Source organism: Thalassophryne amazonica, chromosome 1 (assembly GCF_902500255.1).
Source record: "Thalassophryne amazonica chromosome 1, fThaAma1.1, whole genome shotgun sequence".
NCBI lineage: Eukaryota > Metazoa > Chordata > Actinopteri > Batrachoidiformes > Batrachoididae > Thalassophryne > Thalassophryne amazonica.
The window spans coordinates 7947134-7972369 of record NC_047103.1 but is presented as its reverse complement, the minus strand read 5'-3'; the positions used below and the strand labels follow the sequence as shown (position 1 = coordinate 7972369).

The 25236-nt window shown below is 41.3% G+C and overlaps 2 protein-coding genes across 3 annotated transcripts in view; one reads left to right on the top strand and one right to left on the bottom strand.

The window, feature by feature from the left end:
* The window catches only part of mtrr (5-methyltetrahydrofolate-homocysteine methyltransferase reductase), a 100270-nt gene extending 97321 nt beyond the window's left edge, over positions 1-2949 (bottom strand). The window contains exons 1-4 of one of the 2 annotated variants that reach the window (XM_034159701.1): positions 2806-2949; positions 957-1101; positions 710-863; positions 515-632 (exon numbers count right to left, since the gene is read on the bottom strand). In XM_034159701.1, coding sequence (XP_034015592.1) covers positions 515-632; positions 710-863; positions 957-1100 — 416 coding nt within the window. In that variant the 5' untranslated portion in view covers position 1101; positions 2806-2949. Of the gene's footprint in view, positions 1-514; positions 633-709; positions 864-956; positions 1102-2420; positions 2747-2805 lie in introns of those variants that run through there. The other variant, XM_034159769.1, reaches the window with a different exon arrangement.
* An 834-nt stretch (positions 2950-3783) lies between these two features.
* On the top strand, positions 3784-23446 carry cct5 (chaperonin containing TCP1, subunit 5 (epsilon)). Its single transcript, XM_034159603.1, is given in 12 exon segments — positions 3784-4011; positions 4363-4423; positions 14946-15110; positions 15804-16002; positions 16101-16293; positions 20513-20662; positions 21156-21275; positions 21404-21589; positions 21674-21810; positions 21913-22013; positions 22016-22090; positions 23132-23446. Coding segments are annotated over 12 exon segments (1674 nt in total). The 5' UTR covers positions 3784-3906; the 3' UTR covers positions 23314-23446.
* Positions 23447-25236: the final 1790 nt, after the last annotated feature.

Sequence of the window (25236 nt, the reverse complement as noted above, 5' to 3'; positions counted from 1 at the left end):
ACGATGTGCTTCCTTGATGGAACCCTCCTCCCCCCAAAAAAATTCCCCCAAATTTTTGTTCTTGTATATTTGTCAATTTAATCTCAGTATTTGAGATTTTTGTCACAAATTCCTGACTTCACAATCTCAGAAAAGTTATTTTCTCAAAATGTCCCCCCTCCCCTCACAGATTTACCACTTTCATTTCAGAGATTTTTTTCATGTAAAATTACAGCTTTAATCTAGAAAAATCTTGCCCTCCCCCTCCTGGAAAATGCACCCCCCCACCCCCACCCCCAACCAAAAAAATATAAATATGTCTCTAATGTGGGCAGCATGGTGATGCAGGCAGTAAGTGTGCTTAACTCCCAAGAAGAAGGCCCTCGGTTTGAGGACAACCATGTGCCCCATTCTCCTTGTACATTTGGAGGTGACAGAAAGGGCACCGGGGGTAAAACTTCAGTGCATCAACCCTCCATCACACAAACATAGCAATCTGACTGTGTGGTGGACTTCACCACTGTCCAAAACTTACCCTACGCCATCGTCCGCGTATCCAGTTGCATAGAATTGTTTGGCTCCGAGTTCTTGCAGGCGCTTCTCGATTGTTTTGCCACAGTTGCAGAAATTAGCATAATTAGTGTCGCCTAAAGCTGGAACACAATTAAACTTTTTAAGTTTTACCCACAATGTTGAATCAACAGCTACAGTTGATTGTGTAAAAATTAACCTAAAAGTGCGTAGTGAAGGTGTTTGTAGCAGTCAGACGGGAGGGTTTTCTTCTTGATGCACTTCACAAACTGCAGGGTGTTGTCCGGCGGTTCCCCGTCTCCGGTAGTCGACACAATAAAGATCACTGGTGCGGTCTCCTTCTCCAAATCGTACTGGAAACAGACGATCAAGTGACACAAACTCAAGTTTACAAATTAATCTGTGATTTTGCAGGAGAGACACTGAGCGGTAACCGGGTGTGGTACCTTCTCTTTCTGGTCCAAGCAGCTGAGCTCAGAGATGAGTCCGTGCTCGGCCGCCTCCTCGGCTATCCCCTCGGCTATGGACTGAGCCTGACCCTTCTGGGAACCGTACAGGACCACGACCCGAGGTGTCAATTCACAGGGCATTCTGGGAAGTCCATAAACACAATGTGACAGAGTTTTGCAGCGCCCAGAATTACCTCAACATCTACTGCAGTAATTCTGCTGCCATCACTGTTGGTCAGTCTCACTGATCTGTATATAACACTGGACAGCTCATTGGCCCACACACACACCGTACAAACCACTGAAGCAAACGGGCGGCCATCTTACCACTCGCAACTTATGTGGCCCGAATATAGACGGCTTATTAGAACGTCACCAATTTGGAGTAACAACTGAGCTGATTCTCTCATTTCCTTTTTTGTTCTCCAGTTAATGTAACCTTCATCCCTCTTAATCTATGTCTGCCATGATTAGCTATTTGAGTTATTTCCTTTCTTTCTTTTAGTACTTTGACACTTTCTCCCCTTCTGTTCTCAGTTATTCACATCTCACTGGGACAAATACTCAACTCTAAAAATTATGATTCTTTAATCAAATTTTATACAAGTTTTGTGTAATCATCAGCAAGCGTGTGTGTGTGTGTGTGTGTGTGTGTGTGTGTATATATACCATATGAACAAATGTGAACAAGAACAAAAGTGGATGGATAACAAAAGTCGTGATGGATAATATAACAACAGTGGATTTTTTAGTTGCACTGAAATAATACGTAAAACACCACTTAACTAGTTCCAGGAGAGCTGGAACTAGTTAAGTTGATTACGTAATTATTGTATGGCCTTGCCTTACAATATAAAGCGCCTTGGGGCAACTGTTTGTTGTGATTTGGCGCTATATAAATAAAATTGATTGATTGATTGATGTAACAATAAGAAATATACTCAAAACCTGGATTAATCTTTTTAGTCACATAGCACTACTATTATTCTGAACACTACTGTAACTGCTGTTGTGCATATAAATGGAATATTAGTGTGATTTAGTAAATTTCTCTGTATAAATGTTCCCTCCCTCCCTGACCTTATTCTTACCTCGCTGACTTTCTTTTTAGACTCTAAACTCATTTACAATCCTTCCAGTAGTGCTGTGAGAACTTCTGACAGTGTTATTCGAGCTTCAGAATGGAACCGTATTCTAATCTGTATCCTTCATCCGATGCTTTGAACATAACCAAATTTGAATCATCTATCGTCCTCATTATACACCCGATTAATATAGACATATAGTACATGATAGCATTTATTGTTTTTAAGTTATCCTGTTAAAGTGGAGGAGCGGACTCGATTATTTATCAGTGAAAGACTGTGCTGATTTCTCTTTTAACTATAAAAACTTGAATTATTTGTATGTGTTGTTTATTTTATATATATATATATATATATATATATGATCTCTTCTTACCTACATACTGCGCTGTCTGACAGCTGACAGAACAGAAACTCTGAAATAGCTCCAAGTCTGAAACGTCGAGAAGTCTGAAACATTCAAAACCTGAAAAGCCTCAAAAGTGCCATCAGCTCACCGGATGTTACGTCATATTTTGACGTTAAGACCGAATGCACACGTGGTTCTTCTCTCGCGGTCAAAGTCTTACCGAGTCTCTACGATCGAGTATCACAGGCCTTTAAAAAAGAAATGTATCTGAGATAATAATAATCCAACTGTACCGCAACAAACAAAAGCAGCGAAGGAGGGCGCGATTGTTAAAGCGAAACTGATTCACCCTATAAAAACGGAAATATGTGGATCACAACACACCAAACTCAAAATACTGTCAGAATTCTACCTTTTTAAAACTGTCCTCCGCGAATCCAACCTTTCCCAAAGGAAGGGGCAGCCACAGTGTGTCGAAACGCTTCGAAGCCGTCATAGTTGTGTCGAAGCAGAGGTTCGAGATTTGTGTCAAAGTGGCTCAGGCACGTGGTTTCACAAGGAAGCGTCCTTACTCCCTTGCCGCTGTTTCACGACGGTGTCAAATGTGTAATTTGGTTATTTCAGAATCAGATGGTTTTAGTTTGCTCATCTTGAAGCAGTTTTCAGAAGCGAGGCTCATTCTGAACGCTTGGAGCTGACGTGAACAGAGAGATGATCTCAAGTTTATATTGATCAGCAAACTATTTGTGATTGAATGGCATAAGTGGTTTCATGGTGAAATGCGTCAGCCTGCTGTTGCCTTTCATTAATAAAGTTTTTCATTATATTGCTACGATTATCATGTTATGGCAAGTTGTTTCTGTATGTTTTCTTATACTTGGGATTGAAATTGTGGACGTGTCTGGATGTTTTTGAATTTATGTTATAAGGGACAATGTTTACAAGATTTATCTTCTGTTGTTCCTTGTTCATGGAAATTTTTATTCATGAATGAATAAAGTAAAGCATACTGGCCTACTACAGGCTAACTAAAATGTTCAGACTTTTTAACTGACATCATGTGTGTAGCAGTTACACGCATTTCACCAGTAGATGTCGCCACCGTGCACCGTTTATGTTTTCTGAAGTAATCGGTTCAGAGCTTCAAGAAGCTTCATTTCACTAGCTGGTAATATCGCGAGAGTGGGATTGGAACAACCCATGGGACAAGAACGTGTACATTTTTTTCAACTTACTTTCGAATGATTCCGTTATTGTTTGACGTTGATGTGAATCAAACTTTTACAACTCTGTTTTTTTATTGTATACCCCGCTGACTACATGTTTTCTTTAACAATATATTATTACACGTTACAGGATTTGGTTTCGTCCGCCCCGCCCCTTGCCGGAGCCTTCCAGAAGTCGCCGGCGGACCCGTGCGGCTTGCAGCTTTGCCACACTCCGGATTTACACTTTAAAAAGTCATTATTTTATCCATAAAGCGCTTACAAAGTGATCTAATCCCCCAGTCAACATGTCCACTTTGGGCACACTAGCGTTCGATGAGTATGGCAGGCCTTTCATCATCATTAAAGACCAGGACAAGAAGACACGCTTAACGGGCATTGATGCTTTGAAGGTACAATGAGCCTGCTAGCATATTAGCTGCTCTGGCGAAGCAGTTTTTTTGTTTGCTTTATTTTTGTGGCTTTGTCGAATTCAGCTCGTTAACTGTTAATTTTTATTTATTTTTTGCCAACACTCGGTGTCACGCCCATTTAGCTACAGTGAAGCTTTAGCTGGAGGGTTAGCATGCTAACCTCTGGGCCCATGTGCTTTCTGTGGTTTGCTAACGTTAAGATGCTGTGGCTCACATGGCAATAAATTATACACACCAGCTTTATATTACAGGATTAAATAACTCACAGATCATATGAAATGCTGCGTCATGTCATATTTCTGCTTATATGGTCATGTTTGTGTTTTGCAGTCTCACATCATGGCAGCCAAAGCAGTTGCTTCAACACTAAAAACCTCTTTAGGTCCAAATGGTGAGTATGGGGAAAGATGAAATTATTTCTAAGAATGGACATGGATAACTCCTGTATTTCTGTGTTTGGGTGGAATTCACTGCTGTCATCAAATTGTCACTACGGAGGAGCTGTAGTGCAGCAGGTAACAGAATATTTACAGAGGAATCCTTCCTATGGTCATACAAGCACTAAAGTTGGCACAAATACTCCTTAAACATTACACTTTTGAAAAAGAGAGTGGCTATACGCCAACCGTTGGTTCAATAAAGTAAATATGCGAGCATATACGCCCAGCCACAACCGACCAATGAGCGCGCTTGGGTGGAACAAAGGCGGATATTTTCTTGTCGGCTGCGGGAGGGTTCGCAGTCCGCGGAGGAGCTGTGATCTAAAGCGGTTTTGTTTGGCTCATCACACCCAGGGAACAGTGTCAAACTAACACCATCTTACAGCCAACAAGCAGCATTTTGTTCAAGAACTGTTTCGTCGTCGTCCACAGGCTTCCATTCAAAATGCTTATGAAGTTTGTCTGTTTTCATCTATTGCGGTGTTTTCGCAGTAATTAAAGACGGCACCATTAAATGTGTCAAATATACGCCACAATAGAGCCTTAAAAAGTGGTGTAAAAACGTAGTTTAGATGCACAAAACATGTCAAATACACAATCACGATTGGGCGAATAAGATAAGACATTATATTTATCTGCCCAACAGTTGTGCATGTAACGTTCAATGTATGACTTATCTGCCCAGCGGTTGGGTGAATAAGGTAAGACATTATATTTATCTGCCCAACGGCTGTGCATGTAACGTTCAATGTATGACCTATCTGCCCAACGGTTGGGCGAATAAGGTAAGACATTATGTTTATTTTCCCAACGGTTGGGCGTATAGCCTTTGCCTTTGAAAAAACTGAGTATCTACTTGAGTTTTCAAAAGGTGGCCAGGTATGGGTCAATTTAAGAATTACACAGGGGTCAAAATTTTAAAAATGTTCCAGTCATATTTAAAGCTATACTACATTATTTGTCTTAACATAAATATTCCAAAATAAAATAGTTTGGACTATCTATGATTGAATGTTATGGGGTAAAAACAGCAAGAATGGTAACAAAGGTCAGCTTTAGTTTATACAGGGGTCAGAAGTTAAAGTTGCTCCAAATATTCTAAAAAAGTGATGCAAAAAAATGGCTGAGTTAATAGGGTTTTAAACAGGAATAGTTTGCACCATGTGTCATGCTTAGTTATCATGTTACAGGGTAACATATGTCACATGTCATAAAATCCAATGGACGTTGACATTGTTTGACCTTTACCTTGCAGACCAAGCATTTAACACAGTCAAAACTATTCCATTTATTAATCTTATTAGTTCAACCAATAATTGGCACCACTTTTTACCAAAATTGGAGCAACTTTAACTTCTGATCCCTGTACAAACTGAAATTGACCTTTGTCACCATTCTTAATGTTTTTACCCCATAGCTCCATAACATTCAGTCATAGATAGTCCAAACTATACTTTTTTTTGGAATATTTATGTTCAGACAAATAATGTGGTATAGCTTTCAATATGATTGGAACATTTTAAAATGTCAACCCCTGCGTAATTCTTCAATTGACCCCTATCTGGCCACCTATTGAAAATTCAAGTGGATGCTCGGTTGTTGTTGTTCGTTTTTTTTTTTTTTTTTTTTTTTTTTTTTTTTTTCTCAAAAGAGTAATGTGTAAGGAGTATGTGTGCTAATTTTGGTGCTTGTTTCCAGAAATGAACAGTTATTAGTTACCTGCTCCACTACTGGTGGGATTTTGGTTGACTGATGTTTATAACTGAACCAATATTTTAAGAGAGAGAAACAAGACTAGTTTGGCTACACATGTGGCCCATAAAATGATTCAAAGCCTTCAGTGAAAGGCCACTTTACACTGCAGGAATCCTGCTTGTCTGCACTGTCTTAACTGACAACCGCAGTGAGTTGCGTGCCGCTGTGGGCAGAACGCACAGTGTAGCGGCTATTCTCTGCTTTGTGATGTGATTTAGACTCCTCCTCTCGGGCCACAAACTCAAGCTCTGGCATGTGAGGTAGGCTCTCAAAAGCTCAGTCTCCACCGAGTGCTCAGAATTGGTACAGCGCACTATTTTGTGCATTTCTATATCCTGAATTAGGAACAGGTACCAAAATATCCAATCCCTACCATTTTTTTCGGGATCCTTCAGCTGGGGTCCCAAAATTATGAACTGGTTCCAAAAGGGAGGTGCTAACCCACTGCTATGCATTGATTAGCTCAACAGCTAAAGCGAAACCTGCAGTCCCTATGCGAACAGTCCAAATTGTTTCAAATATTAAAACCATACACACAAAGTTAATATAATCTTACCTGTTACATTGTTTGTCGGCTTCATCATCAGAGCCTGACGAAAATGTATCCACATAAAGCATTCTGATTTTGGAAAACAAATGTCTGAAAATACTTTAATTCCTTGACGCGACTGAAGAAACGCAGTGGTTTTAAAGAAGTCCCTCAGTGTTTTGTCTGCTCCCGATGGGTTTCTCAGCCTGACCCAGAGAACGCTGGCGCTTTGTGCCTCAACAGGAAAGTTTACTTATTTTAAAAGTTGAAAGAGTCACAGTACCTTCATTCATGCCAGCATTTACCACAGAAATCAGTTTATTCTATAGCCTTCTACACGCAATGAAAATAAATCCCATGATCCACCAAGAGACTCGTACCGTGCTGGACTGCTCAGTGAACATGAGGCTTAACAAGAAGATTGAATCCCAGGCTTTCTTTCACCAAAACATTAAATATAGGCTTCTCAGATGTATCTTCTGGCAAATTGTAGCTGAATTTTCAGGTCTTCTTTTTAATAAAACCCTCCTCTGTACCACATTATTGTGAAACCATATAACTGGGGATATAAAAAAAAAATGCAAAGCATGCACTATGCACAATTTCTCCAGTCACAGCCACAGAAGCCTATAACCTCTTCTGGGCTGTCTGAGTGTCTTGGTGGCTTTCCTCACTCTTCTTCTTCTTCTTGCACAGTCACTCAGTTTTTTGAGAACTGTCTACTCCACACAGATTCACCATAGTGTCATATTGTTTGTATTTCTTCATAACTGATTTAAATAAAAGTAAAGACACATTCAGTGACTTGAGAATGTTCATGTGTCCATCCCCTGACTTGTCTGAAGAAAACTGGCAATAAAACTGATTATTTACAGGTATTACACCAAGGGGCTGATTACTATTACATCATCTTGGCTTTTATATTTTTAATTAATTTATATCATGTTGTAGAAATTTACTTTCAGTTTGAGTCTAAGGAAGATCATTTTAGAAACTTTTATATTGTGAAGCCTGATTTGCTTTTTGTATTGAAATGCCATAAACAAATTAAAATGTGTGAAATACCAAGGGGCTAAATACTTTTGCAAAGACACTGTAAAGGTAGATTGTGAACAGCATATGATTTGGGTGTAAAAAAAAAAAAAAAATTTTGTCAGGTTTTATTTATTTATTTGCTTTAATCCTCAAATTTGCCTGCATTTTTTGTATGTTGCACTTCATCTGTTTTGTGCCATGTAAGCATCAATTATTTCAATTTTCACCATTTGTTGCAGTTCCAACCCACTATATGTCACACTGGAGTATTAGTCGCATCTATCTAAAAATTAATCATGAAGAGGAAAAAACGTCACATTTATTATTGAAACATGGCGCAACTGCTACATGAAACAATAAGAAAATTTATTTAATCTGTAAATTGGCAAATGGAAGTTTGTGGTCTAATTAATGTTATTGTTTCTGGCACAAAGAACACAAGCATTAACTGCTTGTTGTCCCCACTGAACAGACAGAAACATGAAGGTCCTAAATGTGCCCGTTTAACTGAATGTTTAATAAAAAATTAAAAATGTGTATACATTTTCAAAACACCTTAGCATAGTATCCTCTCATTGCTGTCCCACAAAGAGCAAACAAGTATGGAGTGCTGAGCAGTATCAATCAATCAATTTTATTTATATAGCGCCAAATCACAACAAACAGTTGCCCCAAGGCGCTTTATATTGTAAGGCAAGGCCATACAATAATTACGTAAAAACCCCAATGGTCAAAACGACCCCTGTGAGCAAGCACTTGGCGACAGTGGGAAGGAAAAAACCCCTTTTAACAGGAAGAACACCTCAGCAGAACCCAGGCTCAGGGACGGGCAGTCTTCTGCTGGGACTGGTTGGGGCTGAGGAGAGAGAACCAGGAAAAAGACATGCTGGGAGGGGAGCAGAGATCAATCACTAATGATTAAATGCAGAGTGGTGCATACAGGCAACAGGAGAAAGAAACACTCAGTGCTCATGGGAACCCCCCAGCGTCTAAGTCTATAGCAGCATAACTAAGGGATGGTCAGGGTCACCCGATCCAGCCCTAACTATACGCTTTAGCAAAAAGGAAAGTTTTAAGCCTAATCTTAAAAGTAAGAGAGGGTGTCTGTCTCCCTGATCTGAATTGGGAGCTGGTTCCACAGGAGAGGAGCCTGAAAGCTGAAGGCTCTGCCTCCCATTCTACTCTTACAAACCCTAGGAACTACAAGTAAGCCTGCAGTGTGAGAGTGAAGCGCTCTATTGGGGTGATATGGTACTATGAGGTCCCTAAGATAAGATGGGACCTGATTATTCAAAACCTTATAAGTAAGAAGAAGAATTTTAAATTCTATTCTAGAATTGAAGGCTTTTCAGGGAACTTTTAGGACAACCTGATAATAATGAATTACAATAGTCCAGCCTAGAGGAAATAAATGCATGAATTCGTTTTTCAGCATCACTCTGAGACAAGACCTTTCTAATTTTAGAGATATTGCGTAAATGCAAAAAAGCAGTCTTACATATTTGTTTAATATGCGCTTTGAATGACATCCTGATCAAAAATGACTCCAAGATTTCTCACAGTATTACTAGAGGTCAGGGTAATGCCATCCAGAGTAAGGATCTGGTTAGACACCATGTTTCTAAGATTTGTGGGGCCAAGTACAATAACTTCAGTTTTATCTGAGTTTAAAAGCAGGAAATTAGAGGTCATCCATGTCCTTATGTCTGTAAGACAATCCTGCAGTTTAACTAATTGGTGTGTGTCCTCTGGCTTCATGGATAGATAAAGCTGGGTATCATCTGCGTAACAATGAAAATTTAAGCAATGCCGTCTAATAATACTGCCTAAGGGAAGCATGTATAAAGTGAATAAAATTGGTCCTAGCACAGAACCTTGTGGAACTCCATAATTAACCTTAGTCTGTGAAGAAGATTCCCCATTTACATGAATAAATTGTAATCTATTAGATAAATATGATTCAAACCACCGCAGCGCAGTGCCTTTAATACCTATGGCATGCTCTAATCTCTGTAATAAACTTTTATGGTCAACAGTATCAAAAGCAGCACTGAGGTCTAACAGAACAAGCACAGAGATGAGTCCACTGTCTGAGGCCATAAGAAGATCATTTGTAACCTTCACTAATGCTGTTTCTGTACTATGATGAATTCTAAAACCTGACTGAAACTCTTCAAATAGACTATTCCTCTGCAGATGATCAGTTAGCTGTTTTACAACTACCCTTTCAAGAATATTTGAGAGAAAAGGAAGGTTGGAGATTGGCCTATAATTAGCTAAGATAGCTGGGTCAAGTGATGGCTTTTTAAATAATGGTTTAATTACTGCCACCTTAAAAGCCTGTGGTACATAGCCAACTAATAAAGATAGATTGATCATATTTAAGATCGAAGCATTAAATAATGGTAGGGCTTCCTTGAGCAGCCTGGTAGGAATGAGGTCTAATAGACATGTTGATGGTTTGGATGAAGTAACTAATGAAAATAACTCAGAACAATCTGAGAGAGAGAGAGTCTAACCAAATACCGGCATCACTGAAAGCAGCCAAAGATAACGATACGTCTTTGGGATGGTTATGAGTAATTTTTTCTCTAATTGTTAAAATTTTATTAGCAAAGAAAGTCATGAAGTCATTACTAGTTAAAGTTAAAGGAATACTCGGCTCAATAGAGCTCTGACTCTTTGTCAGCCTGCCTACAGTGCTGAAAAGAAACCTGGGGTTGTTCTTATTTTCTTCAATTAGTGATGAGTAGTAAGATGTCCTAGCTTTACGGAGGGCTTTTTTATAGAGCAACAGACTCTTTTTCCAGGCTAAGTGAAGATCTTCTAAATTAGTGAGACGCCATTTCCTCTCCAACTTACGGGTTATCTGCTTTAAGCTGCGCGTTTGTGAGTTATACCACGGAGTCAGGCACTTCTTTTTCAGAGGAGCTACAGCATCCAAAGTTGTCTTCAATGAGGATGTAAAACTACTACTATGATCAGACAGAAGGGAGTTTTCAAGGAATACTGTTAAGTCTTCAATTTCCATACCATAAGTCAGAACAAGATCTAAGATATGATTAAAGTGGTGGGTGGACTCATTTACATTTTGAGCAAAGCCAATTGAGTCTAATAATAGATTAAATGCAGTGTTGAGGCTGTCATTCTCAGCATCTGTGTGGATGTTAAAATCGCCCACTATAATTATCTTATCTGAGCTAAGCACTAAGTCAGACAAAAGTTCTGAAAATTCACAGAGAAACTCACAGTAACGACCAGGAGGACGATAGATAACAACAAATAAAACTGTTTTTTGGGACTTCCAATTTGGATGGACAAGACTAAGAGTCAAGCTTTCAAATGAATTAAAGCTCTGTCTGGGTTTTTGATTAATTAATAAGCTGGAATGGAAGATTGCTGCTAATCCTCCGCCTCGGCCCGTGCTACGAGCGTTCTGGCAGTTAGTGTGACTCGGGGGTGTTGACTCATTTAAACTAACATATTCATCCTGCTGTAACCAGGTTTCTGTAAGGCAGAATAAATCAATATGTTGATCAATTATTATATCATTTACTAACAGGGACTTAGAAGAGAGAGACCTAATGTTTAATAGACCACATTTAACTGTTTTAGTCTTTGGTGCAGTTGAAGGTGCTATATTATTTTTTCTTTTTGAATTTTTATGCTTAAATAGATTTTTGCTGGTTATTGGTGGTCTGGGAGCAGGCACCGTCTCTACGGGGATGGGGGTAATGAGGGGATGGCAGGGGGAGAGAAGCTGCAGAGAGGTGTGTAAGACTACAACTCTGCTTCCTGGTCCCAACCCTGGATAGTCACGGTTTGGAGGATTTAAGAAAATTGGCCAGATTTCTAGAAATGAGAGCTGCTCCATCCAAAGTGGGATGGATGCCGTCTCTCCTAACAAGACCAGGTTTTCCCCAGAAGCTTTGCCAATTATCTATGAAGCCCACCTCATTTTTTGGACACCACTCAGACAGCCAGCAATTCAGGGAGAACATGCGGCTAAACATGTCACTCCCGGTCCGAATTGGGGAGGGGCCCAGAGAAAACTACAGAGTCCGACATTGTTTTTGCAAAGTTACACACCGATTCAATGTTAATTTTAGTGACCTCCGATTGGCGTAACCGGGTGTCATTACTGCCGACGTGAATTACAATCTTACCACATTTACGCTTAGCCTTAGCCAGCAGTTTCAAATTTCCTTCAATGTCGCCTGCTCTGGCCCCCGGAAGACAATTGACTATGGTTGCTGGTGTCGCTAACTTCACATTTCTCAAAACAGAGTTGCCAATAACCAGAGTTTGATCCTCGGCGGGTGTGTCGCCGAGTGGGAAAAACGGTTAGAAATGTGAACGGGTTGGCGGTGTACACGGGGCTTCTGTTTAGGGCTACGCTTCCTCCTCACAGTCACCCAGTCGGCCTGCTTTCCCGGCTGCTCGGGATCTGCCAGAGGGAAACTAACGGCGGCTAAGCTACCTTGGTCCGCACCGACTACAGGGGCCTGGCTAGCTGTAGAATTTTCCACGGTGCGGAGCTGAGTCTCCAATTCGCCCAGCCTGGCCTCCAAAGCTACGAATAAGCTACACTTATTACAAGTACCATTACTGCTAAAGGAGGCCGAGGAATAACTAAACATTTCACACCCAGAGCAGAAAAGTGCGGGAGAGACAGGAGAAGCCGCCATGCTAAACCGGCTAAGAGCTAGTAGCTGTGCTAAGCTAGCGGATTCCTAAAAACACACAAAGTGAATAATGTGTAAATAATTTAGAGGTGATTCAGCAGAGGGAGTGCTTTAGTTAAGGCACGTGAAGATTACACTGTGAAACAAATCGTTATCTAGTTAACTAGATCAATCTAACTGCGCAGATTAAACAGCTAACAGATACAGAAAAACACAGCTGTGCTCCGGAACAGGAAGTGATACAATACCGCAGTGAGAGCCAACCACCAGTAGAGGCAAGCAAGAGCAAAAAAGCAAGAGCAATATGCGGTAAACCAGAAAATGGTATGAAGGTTATATTTCCACTCTTCATTCAAAAGCATGTTCTTTCAGTTTGAGAGCACAGTTTATTAATTGCTCTCATTCTGTAAAACTCTGCACATCTTCATTCAGATCTTCTTGTTTTATGGCAGTTGACATCCATCTTAGTGTTGCATTACGTGGATCCAACTGTACTTACATTCAAATCTGTGTACAGGAGCAACCTGTGATGTGTGTAGACTCTGTGGCCATAGATTACAATGTAATTTTTTTTAAAGTCACTTCGAAATAGAAGTTGCATGACCATTTATATACAAGGGTGCACATAACTGGTACTCATCATGCTCATGTGTGCTAAAAATCATTGATGCACACAGAGGGGAAACACCTTTCCTACAATCTGTCATTGCTTTCCTCCTATGAAGTGCTTCCCTTGTGTTTTCAGCTAAGCATCATTCATTTTTAGCAAGCACCATGAGTACCATTTATATGCATGCATGCATATATATATATACACTCAACAAAAATATAAACGCAACACTTTTGGTTTTGCTCCCATTTTGTATGAGATGAACTCAAAGATCTAAAACTTTTTCCACATACACAATATCACCATTTCCCTCAAATATTGTTCACAAACCAGTCGAAATCTGTGATAGTGAGCACTTCTCCTTTGCTGAGATAATCCATCCCACCTCACAGGTGTGCCATATCAAGATGCTGATTAGACACCATGATTAGTGCACAGGTGTGCCTTAGACTGCCCACAATAAAAGGCCACTCTGAAAGGTGCAGTTTTATCACACAGCACAATGCCACAGATGTCGCAAGATTTGAGGGAGCGTGCAATTGGCATGCTGACAGCAGGAATGTCAACCAGAGCTGTTGCTCATGTATTGAATGTTCATTTCTCTACCATAAGCCATCTCCAAAGGCGTTTCAGAGAATTTGGCAGTACATCCAACCAGCCTCACAACCGCAGACCACGTGTAACCACACCAGCCCAGGACCTCCACATCCAGCATGTTCACCTCCAAGATCGTCTGAGACCAGCCACTCGGACAGCGGCTGAAACAATTGGTTTGCATAACCAAAGAATTTCTGCACAAACTGTCAAAAACCGTCTCAGGGAAGCTCATCTGCATGCTCGTCCTCATCGGGGTCTCGACCTGACTCCAGTTCGTCGTCGTAACCGACTTGAGTGGGCAAATGCTCACATTCGCTGGCGTTTGGCACGTTGGAGAGGTGTTCTCTTCACGGATGATGCGAAGGAGATGTGTTGCACTGCATGAGGCATATGGTGGTCACACCAGATACTGACTGGTATCCCCCCCCCCAATAACACAAAACTGCACCTTTTAGAGTGGCCTTTTATTGTGGGCAGTCTAAGGCACACCTGTGCACTAATCATGGTGTCTAATCAGCATCTTGATATGGCACACCTGTGAGGTGGGATGGATTATCTCAGCAAAGGAGAAGTGCTCACTATCACAGATTTCGACTGGTTTGTGAACAATATTTGAGGGAAATGGTGATATTGTGTATGTGGAAAAAGTTTTAGATCTTTGAGTTCATCTCATACAAAATGGGAGCAAAACCAAAAGTGTTGCGTTTATATTTTTGTTGAGTGTATATATATATATATATCGTAGTCGAGGAATGGACTGCATTTATATAGCGCTTTTCCACCTGAATCAGACGCTCAAAGCGCTTTACAATTATGCCTCACATTCACCCCGATGTCAGGGTGCTGCCATACAAGGTGCTCACTACACACCGGGAGCAATAGGGGATTAAAGGCCTTGCCCAAGGGCCTTTAGTCGAGGAAATGCGGTATTTCCTTGACCGTAGTGGTAAATTCCTCAGTAGGACTGTTGTCATTTAGAACTTGCTCATGCTGCATCAGGTTTTTAAGGGAGAGGCACTAAAACATAGCACACAGTTTTAAAGGCAGAATGGTGTGTTCTGTGAACCTTGACTCATTCAGGTCAGAAACACAGTGGCCAGCAATTAAGAGATTGCAATCAGTAGTTTGGCGCTGGTCAGTCCTCTTATTGTTTCTCTTGTGTGATAAATCACATAATGTATGATTAATATAAAATTACTTTTATATCCCACATCCAAGTTTATGCCGATCACTTCAACACTTTGTCTCATTTGCATTCCCAGGCCTCGATAAGATGATGGTCGACAGAGATGGTGAAGTGACTGTTACAAACGATGGAGCCACTATTCTCAGCATGATGGATGTAGACCACCAGATTGCCAAACTTATGGTGGAGCTCTCCAAGTCACAGGATGATGAGATTGGCGATGGAACCACTGGAGTTGTTGGTGAGGAGGCGTGAGATGGAGAATGCAATAAAATACATCCTGAAACTTGTAAAAATGTTATTCAATCTCTTATTGGAGCTGTTGGGTCTTTAACAACCCAGATCACTCCCAGGTGAGGACTGTAGTCCCATGTTACTGAATCCACAGCACTACGGTCCTGTCTAGCAATCACTGGTCCATCCACACCTTCAGAAAGTACCCACGAGTCTCATACAGCTAAGTCAACTCTGAAGGAGTCTTGGTGGCTTCCCTCACCCATTTCCTTCAATCACAGCCAGTTTTTGAGAACTGCCTACTAGTCAGATTAACAGTACAGTACCAAAATGTTTGTATTTCCTTGTCATTGATGCAGATGAAATCCAAAAACATTGAATGACTTTTGAAATGTTCATGTATCCTTCCCCTGACACATGTAAAGAAAACTGGCTCATAAGTCCAGTATTGACCCAGAGGCCCAAATTGGTGATTTACTGAAAATTCACTAAAGGGTGCAAATCATTTTGTTGACTTTAACTACATGAAATCATTTTTTTGTTAAATATCAGAGACAGTTCGGTGGATGTGCTGCAGCACCAGCCGCTGCTCTGTCATGACTTAGTATTTATGAGCATCTTATAAATTCTGTACTTGTTATTCGAGGTGACGTTAATTGTGACGGGGTGTGTAATTGTTTTTCCATCCTTTCATCCTCAGTGCTGGCTGGAGCGCTGCTTGAGCAGGCCGAGCAGCTGCTGGATCGGGGAATCCATCCAATCCGCATTTCTGATGGCTACGATCAGGCTGCGCGCATTGCCACTGAGCATTTGGACAAAATCGCCGAGACCTTCCCCTGCGACCCCAGCAATACCGAACCGCTCATCCAGACTGCCATGACAACACTGGGCTCCAAAATGTGAGTGTTCTGGGTGGGACTGGTGAATTGGTGTTAACCAACTAGTTCTGGACATGTCACATGCATCAGATATGGATTTATGTTCTGCTGTTTTACAGCATCAACCGGTGCCACAGACAGATGGCGGAGATCGCAGTGAATGCCATCCTCACTGTCGCCGACATGGAAAGGAAGGATGTCGACTTTGAGCTGATTAAGGTGGAGGGCAAAGTGGGAGGAAAGCTGGAGGACACGCAGCTCATCAAAGGAGTGATCGTGGACAAAGAGTTCAGCCACCCTCAGATGCCCAAGGTACGTGAAGGTGCTGAGAACCGCAACACGTGTGCAGTGCATTCGACTATTTCTTCTTCTTTACGTGGCTGTGACGATAAACTGGCTCATCCTGTATGAATGAGTTTCAAATTGTTATAAAAAAAAAAAAACCTCTTTACTTATTTTGTGCTGGTTTAAGCAAATCCAGCATGGTATATACAAATATCTAAAAGGGTTTTAATTTGGTTAAATTGATTCAGAGCGGGTAGCTCAGTGGGGTAACAGGGTTGCCAACTTTGGAACTTCGGCTGGAGTGAAACTTTGCGTGCATACCATGTGCGTCAAATTTTTTTGGTAACCCCGACCCTAATTTAAAAAAAAAAAAAAAAAAGTCCTTGTTTACAGATATTTCAGGCGTGTGAGAGGCAAATAAAGAAAAATGCTTAAAATGTCTGGGTGTCAAGAGGGCCTTGGTTGGGGAGTTTGAAGGGTTTTAGCCATACTAATGCTCTCCAGAACCATTTTCTGCAGTGAATTTGCAAGGAGAGATTGGAAGGATGGAGGCAGCTGTTTATCCATATGTCAGCAGCCTCTGGAGAAAAGAGGAACAGCTGAAATGATCTTGTTTTTTTTTTCGTTTTTTTTTTTTTTAAATAAAAACCTTAGAAGCCTGCAAATCCCCTTCATTTTGTTCAGCTATGGTCATAACAGTCCCTAGTTGCAGAAGCATTTCACAATTTATATCTCTGTTACATACAGTATTTTATCATTAAAAAATATTATACTATTAATGTCTTTAAAGGACATGTCATGTTTTTTAACATCCCACTTAGTAAAACAACATAAAAATACTCGTGATTGTTAGTGTCTCTGCACACGTGCTAATAATAATTAGTGATCTCTGATGTATTTTATTCCTCTCACTCTGAGTGTTAGCAGGTGCATTTCCAGAAAACGTCTCACTCAGCAATTCTCGGCATTTTTCTGTGTATGATGTCCTAATTAGCAAAACAGGAACATCTCAGTGACTGAGAGACAGAGGGAGAAGAACCTGCTCCGTCCAAAAACAACTTCTGAGCTGCTGTTCAGATTTACAGAGGAGACGACCCTCTTTACCCAAAAACTCTTAACTTTTCAGAGTGTCAGATTTTGGAGTTTAAAGTGCAACGTCACCTGTCGGAAACACCTGAGTACTCACGAGTACTTTGTTTTCAGACATCTCCGTAGCTATTTGTTGCGAATGCCGTATACATTGAAACCGGTCACAGAAGTGCACAAAGTAATCCTGGTGGTCACTAACAGCCTAAATATAAATTATGATTTGGGTGCAACATGTCCTTTAAACTAAAATTTCAAGATGCACGTAGAACCTTTATTATTTAACATGCATAAGTGTCTGTTTCATTGTTCAGTGGAAGTGCTATGTTAAAGATTGGCCAGCAGATGTCACCATATTTCATTGTGTCAAATGCTTTGTGACGCAACCATTTCAACGCAATTGATTCAGTGGTTCAAAACATGTTGGTTTCTCCGTCACTAATAATTAGCAATAAAATACACCAGCAATGACAATTTTTGTAGTGCATGTGCAGGGATAGACATACAACCCCTGGCAGTAATTATGGAATCACCGGCCTCGGAGGATGTTCATTCAGTTGTTTAATTTTGTCGAAAAAAAAAAAAAAGCAGATCACAGACATGACACAAAACTAAAGTCATTTCAAATGGCAACTTTCTGGCTTTAAGAAACACTATAAGAAATCAAGAAAAAAAAAATTGTGGCAGTCAGTAACAGTTACTTTTTTAGACCAAGCAGAGGGAAAAAAATATGGAATCACTCAATTCTGAGGAAAAAATTATGGAATCACCCTGTAAATTTTCATCCCCAAAACTAACACCTGCATCAAATCAGATCTGCTCGTTAGTCTGCATCTAAAAAGGAGTGATCACACCTTGGAGAGCTGTTGCACCAAGTGGACTGACATGAATCATGGCTCCAACATGAGAGATTTCAATTGAAACAAAGGAGAGGATTATCAAGCTCTTAAGAGGGTAAATCATCACGCAATGTTGCAAAAGATGTTGGTTGTTCACAGTCAGCTGTGTCTAAACTCTGGACCAAACACAAACATGGGAAGGGTGTTAAAGGCAAACATACTGGTAGACCAAGGAAGACATCAAAGCGTCAAGACAGAAAACTTAAAGCAATATGTCTCAAAAATCGAAAATGCACAACAAAACAAATGAGGAACGAATGGGAGGAAACTGGAGTCAACGTCTGTGACCGAACTGTAAAAAAACGCCTAAAGGAAATGGGATTTACATACAGAAAAGCTAAACGAAAGCCATCATTAATACCTGAACAGAAAAAAACAAGGTTACAATGGGCTAAGGAAAAGCAATCGTGGACTGTGGATGACTGGATGAAAGTCATATTCAGTGATGAATCTCGAATCTGCATTGGGCAAGGTGATGATGCTGGAACTTTTGATTGGTGCCGTTCCAATGAGATTTATAAAGATGACTGCCTGAAGAGAACATGTAAATTTCCACAGTCATTGATGATATGGGGCTGCATGTCAGGTAAAGGCACTGGGGAGATGGCTGTCATTACATCATCAATAAATGCACAAGTTTACGTTGATATTTTGGACACTTTTCTTATCCCATCAATTGAAAGGATGTTTGGGGATGATGAAATAATTTTTCAAGATGATAATGCATCTTGCCATAGAGCAAAAACTGAAAACATTCCTTGCAAAAAGACACATAGGGTCAATGGCATGGCCTGCAAATAGTCCAGATCTTAATCCAATTGAAAATCTTTGGAAGTTGAAGAAAATGGTCCATGACAAGGCTCCAACCTGCAAAGCTGATCTGGCAACAGCAATCAGAGAAAGTTGGAGCCAGATTGATGAAGAGTACTGTTTGTCACTCATTAAGTCCATGCCTCAGAGACTGCAAGCTGTTATAAAAGCCAGAGGTGGTGCAACAAAATACTAGTGATGTGTTGGAGCGTTCTTTTGTTTTTCATGATTCCATAATTTTTTCCTCAGAATTGAGTGAGTCCATACTTTTTCCCTCTGCTTGGTCTAAAAAAGTAACCGTTACTGACTGCCACAACTTTTTTTTCCTGATTTCTTATAGTGTTTCTTAAAGCCAGAAAGTTGCCATTTGAAATGACTTTAGTTTTGTGTCATGTCTGTGATCTGCTTTTTTTCTACAAAATTAAACAACTGAATGAACGTCCTCCGAGGCCGGCGATTCCATAATGTTTGCCAGGGGTTGTACATTCAAATCTGTGTACAGGAGCAACCTGTGATGTGTGTAGACTCTGTGGCCATAGATGACAATGTAATTTTTTAACCCTAACCCTACAAAATTAAACAACTGAATGAACATCCTCTGAGGCCGGTGATTCCATAATTTTTGCCAGGGGTTGTACTAACCAGGACATTAAATAATGTGTGACATGTCCTTTAAATGATCTAACCTACTGTCTCAACACACAATTAAACTGATTAGGTTCAGTCTGTAGGGACAAGGGACCTAATTTTATTAGACAGTAGGTTATTCGATTTGTTAGGCTGTTTATCAGCTTTCCTTGTTATTCAAAACTTTCTGTCATGCATCAGTGGCTTACTCAGAACCATAAGCTTCGAACCTATGCTCGAACTCTCTCAACTCTTTGTGCAGCTGACGTATCAGGTGACAGGTTTTCAGAGAATACTGCAGTCAGAACGTTGTCAGCAGATGTTAACAGCTGTTTCTGGTGTGCGCCTTATAAACTCTTTCATTAAGAATCAGTGCGCTGTGGTTTGCTGTCTAATCTAGTCATCAACAGAAAATTAACGGGAGTAATTTTTATTTTGGTGTGACATTTTGTGCTTGTGCATGAGATTGATGCTGAAAGCCTGAGTGTCATGCCAGATGCATGAGAGTTGGCAACCCTGGGATAAGGAGTCCTCACACTGATATGTAGACCTGGGTTTTATGCTGCCCATCTGTGTCCTGGGACAAGACACCAGTCTCCCCAGCTGTATATGCGTACTGGCCTTGGCTGGGGGTAAGCTGCATTAGACTGTTGTAAGCACTGACACCGGGGAGCTGCAGGGCCTGTGTAGGATTTACATTTTAACATGATGTGACAAAGTCCAGCATAAAACTAATCTTCAGTTGTAGACACAACATATTGCATAAATGATTAATCAGTTTTTCCTTCTTTGCTAACAACCAGCTGCTCTTTGTCATTACTCAGGTTCTGAAAGATGTCAAAATCGCCATCCTCACCTGCCCTTTTGAGCCTCCTAAACCCAAGACCAAGCATAAGTTGGATGTTACCTCTGTGGATGACTACAAAGCCCTCCAGAAATATGAAAAGGAGAAGTTTGAGGAGATGATCCAACAGGTTTGTACTGCAGAAATCCAAACGGCTGAGGCTTTTGACACAGTCAATTCATGGTCAAGTTCTTAGCATCTGCTTTGGTGTGTGTGGTATATTTTCTGGTGTAAACTTATGGGCCTTTGGATATAAGACACAGGAGATATAAGGTTTGGTTTAGAATCTTCGCCACAGGAGGTTCTACCAGAATACTGTACCAGTATTTTAACGGAAGCTGCAGGCAGCGTTTCATTTCCACAATGATTAAGAGAAATGAACATTGTGTAACATGGGGCAGCGGGGCTCGGGGGGTTACAACAGGTGTAGCATTAACTGAAGACTTGGTGGGTTTGGTCCCCAAGTGCTGCTGGATGCTGAGGTACCTGTTTACAAGACATTGGACCTCAAACTGTTGGCACCTTTCCCTGCATGAATGTGGAAAAAGACGATGATGCATGAAAAACTTGTCTGCGCTTGTTATAGTCAACTTAAAATGAAAAACAAAATCTTTGTGTTTTAGGTCAAAAGCAACGGCGCCAACTTGGCCATTTGCCAGTGGGGTTTTGACGATGAAGCCAATCACCTCCTGCTGCAGAACGAGCTTCCTGCCATACGCTGGGTCGGAGGCCCAGAGATCGAGGTCAGATATGTTTGTTCTTAGATAGAAATCAGTGGCAACTAACCTTCACCTGCCTTTGTGTTGTTGTTGGTTTTTTTTTTTTTTTTAATCAAAGTAGCCAAACTCAACATCTCCCCACCCCTTCACAGTTGATTGCCATAGCAACAGGAGGCCGTATTGTGCCGAGGTTTTGTGAACTGACGCCTGAGAAGCTTGGCACTGCTGGTTTGGTGAAGGAGATGTCGTTTGGCACTACAAAGGACCGCAGCTGGTCATCCAGGAGTGTAAGAATACCAAGAGCCGTCACCATTTTCATCCGCGGTGGCAACAAAATGGTGAGCGCGCGTGACATAGATTGATGCTTAAGAGTTCTGCGTAATCTTCTAAATGTTGCCTTTTCTGGTACTTTTTGTTTCCAGATCATCGAGGAAGCAAAGCGTGCGCTCCATGATGCGCTGTGCGTAATTCGCAACCTGGTACGAGACAACCGTGTTGTGTATGGAGGCGGAGCCTCAGAGATTGCATGTGCTCTGTCAGTCAACCAGGCTGCAGACAAAGGTGGACACTTAAAAAAAAAAAAAAAAAGAAAAGCAGGAGTGTTTTAAGTAAAGTAGGTGTTGGAAGGCTGTGAGTATAAATCTGGCTGTCTCTGCCCATCGTGCCCGTCACTGGAACAGTACGCCATGAGGGCATTTGCCGATGCTCTGGAGTCATCCCCCATGGCACTAGCAGAGAACAGTGGACTGAACCCGATCCAGACCTGACCGAGGTTCGAGCCAACAGGTCAAGAGAACAACCACTTTCCGGCATTGACTGCCTGCACCACATCACCAACGGTGAGTGAACCTCATGCACCAGCTCGTGTATCTCGACAGCGACAGGTGCTTGCAGTTGGACTGATTACTTAGCTCCGCCCCTTCTCTCAGTACCTGCTCAGGTCTTTAGGCCCATCATGGCACACAGTTTAGTCCAACGAATAGTGTTTGTCAAACATGACGCCCAGCCTTCTGCTAAGCGTTTCTTCTTACGGGCAGGGCATTTGTGCACGTGATCCCAAAAGTTCAGGTATTAAATCAATTTTTGACACCGTGTGAATTGTATGTGCCACACCCTGAAACAGTTGTAGCAGTAATGCTCAAGCACTGGTTGCCATTCACAGAAGAAGACGTTGCATCATCATCATCATCGCCATCTGATTATATTTTGTGGCCAAACGCATGCGTGAGATTTACTTCAGTCCTGGAGTTAAACGATCCTGTCATGATGAAAATGAGACAACCGGCGTGAAAATAAGCAGTCAAGCGGATGAGGAGAAATATCAATTTGCAGACGTGCATTTCAAACCAAAAGAAACTCAGCTGTAGCATCACGATCCAGTGTCTGTTTTTGGAGATTGTAGGGGTGTTGGATATGAATGAGATTACACCATGTGTTGAGTGTTGAAGCTGTGAGTCACTCATGGAAGTATGCTGTGCGTTCAGTGGACTCAGGAAACGGAGTTTTAGAAAAAACCACTTAAAGACCAAAGTTCTGAATCTATTATTTCAGAGCCAGTTAAGTACCATTGGGTTCTAAATTCTAGACGGTCTTCCTCGCCATGAGGGTTTTGCCACAATGACATGTATTAGTGTTGTAAAATTTGTACTCACTGAACGGCTGTTTCACCACATAATTTGTCTTGGTTATATGTAGGATTTAATTTATTAACATGACAGTGAAAATTGACCATATTCCCACTTTACATTTTGGTATTTCCTGGATTAATTTTGTGGGATTTGCAGAGCCAGGACAGGCTGTTTTTCTGACCAATCACGGTTAACATGAAGATTTCCGTTTTTATTGGTGAACTGAATGTTTGACATTTTGTTTGATTTCAGACATGAAGCAGCAACATGTGATTGAGACTCTGATTGGAAAGAAGCAGCAGATCCTTCTGGCCACTCAGGTAGTAAAGATGATCCTGAAGATCGATGACAATCCGAAGCCCTGGAGAAATCGAGGACTGAAAACCCTCCTGAGGCACGAGAAGGATCTGCAGCAGTCTAGAAAACTGATCTAGTCCCTCTTTAGGGGGAAAACCCATAGCTTCGTATCCAGACTGCACTGCTTCAGGATATTTATCATTTGATACAAATGTTCCAGTTGTTGTCACATTGAAGTCGCCATTAAAACTATGGTCTGGTGAAATTTTACGCGTGATTTTTATCTGCATAAAAGTTTTAGTGCCACAACCTAATGGTGCATCACGTCAGAGGTAGAAAAACATCATAGCTGGAATTACAGCACAATTCCTGTCATCTGCAGCTGCAACTCTGCAGTGACGTGAGGTGCAGTTTTAGTTATATTTTATCCTAACAACAATTTTACTGACTTGAAAGATACAACAATAACTTAGTCCTCTCAATATCACACATTTTTACCCAATTAAAACGGTGTGGATCTGCCCTTAAATATCTATTCGCTGTCCTCTGTCCTTTTTACTAACAAAAACTGGCAAAATTGACACTTTTTGATGACAAGTGCCGTCATGGTGCACATTTGGCGCATTCGCCAGCCACATTTTTTTCTGCCAACCTCCATTTGAAAACATGGAAAAGTTGGCTTACAGTCTGCAGCATAAGCCATACAATCTAGCTGATCTTCTTGACTTTGATGCTTTCAGATGTGCTTCTTCAGATCAGTGTCATCTGCAAACAAAACAAACAGCTCAACCTGTCCAGCACCACTGCAAAGAGGAAAGGGATCAGAGGCCTTTTGTTGTAATACAAATCCAAACTAAAATTCTAGAATTTGTATACAAAACTGCAGATGTTTAAAATATTTTGGTGACTTCATGTGAATAAGATATTGGCACTCCAGTGTTAGCTGATGTTCTGATAAATGGCCACTGCTTCCAGGTTGTCACAGGTTTTGGTATATTGACTATTCTGTTGGATTCAGGGGTAGTGGACAAGTGGTTAGTGCATTTGGTGTCAGTGCAGAAGGTTCCTGGTTCAAATACCGCCTCTGCATTTCTCCATATAATGTGGAGTTGCGTCAGGAAGGGCATCTGGTGTAAAGTTTGTGCCAAATCAGCATGCAGACTGTATCTACTGCACCACAAAATTGTCCTGGGTCCCTGTTAACCACCACCTCAGACAAGCAGCCCATCACCACTTCCTGTGGCCTTTTTCAGTGACTTGTCCTCAGCACAGAGCCACCTGCAAGACCTGCATCATGCTTACAGTAGTGTGCTACATGGCCAAAATAATTAAAATTTATTTCATTTATACTGTGCCAAATCACAACAAAGCTGCTTCAAGATGCTTAACATGAGTAACCTTAACAACCACTAGAGCAAGTGTAAGGAAAAACTCCCTCAGATGATGTTGAGGAAGACACCTCAAGCAGACCAGCCTCAGACCGGTGACCCACTGTTTAGGACAGGGTCCTGCACCTTTTAGATGTATCCCTGGTCCAACACACCTGAATCAAATGGCTGAATTACCTCCTCAGTCTGCAGTCAAGTTGTCTGGAGTGCTACCAATGATCTTACTAATTGACTCAGACATGTCTAAAAGTTGCAGGACACCGGGCCTTGAGGGCTGGAGTTGAAGACCCCTGGCTTAGGCAATTCTAACACCAGGCTGAAGAAACAGAAAAACCAGAATAGCATCAAAGTGTATTATTGAGATGCGCGCGCGCAGTCATTAGCAGGGAGTCGTCCAGCTCGCTGGGATGCAGGGCCAGCATCCATCCAAAAGCAAACTGCAGTGTACTGCGTCAGCTTCAGCCAGGGCTTCTCGTGGCCCTGTGGTGCACAGCCAGCAGTGTTGCACAATGTTATTCGTGCCTCAGCCAGAGAGGAAAAGAGCAGAATAGGTCAGCTGGAAATAAATACATCTAAGATATGAGTTTACCAAAATATCACAGCCAGTGAGTGTGTCACACTGCAAATGATACTCCTCGTGTTCACTTGGCAGTCATTACAGGGCATCCAAGG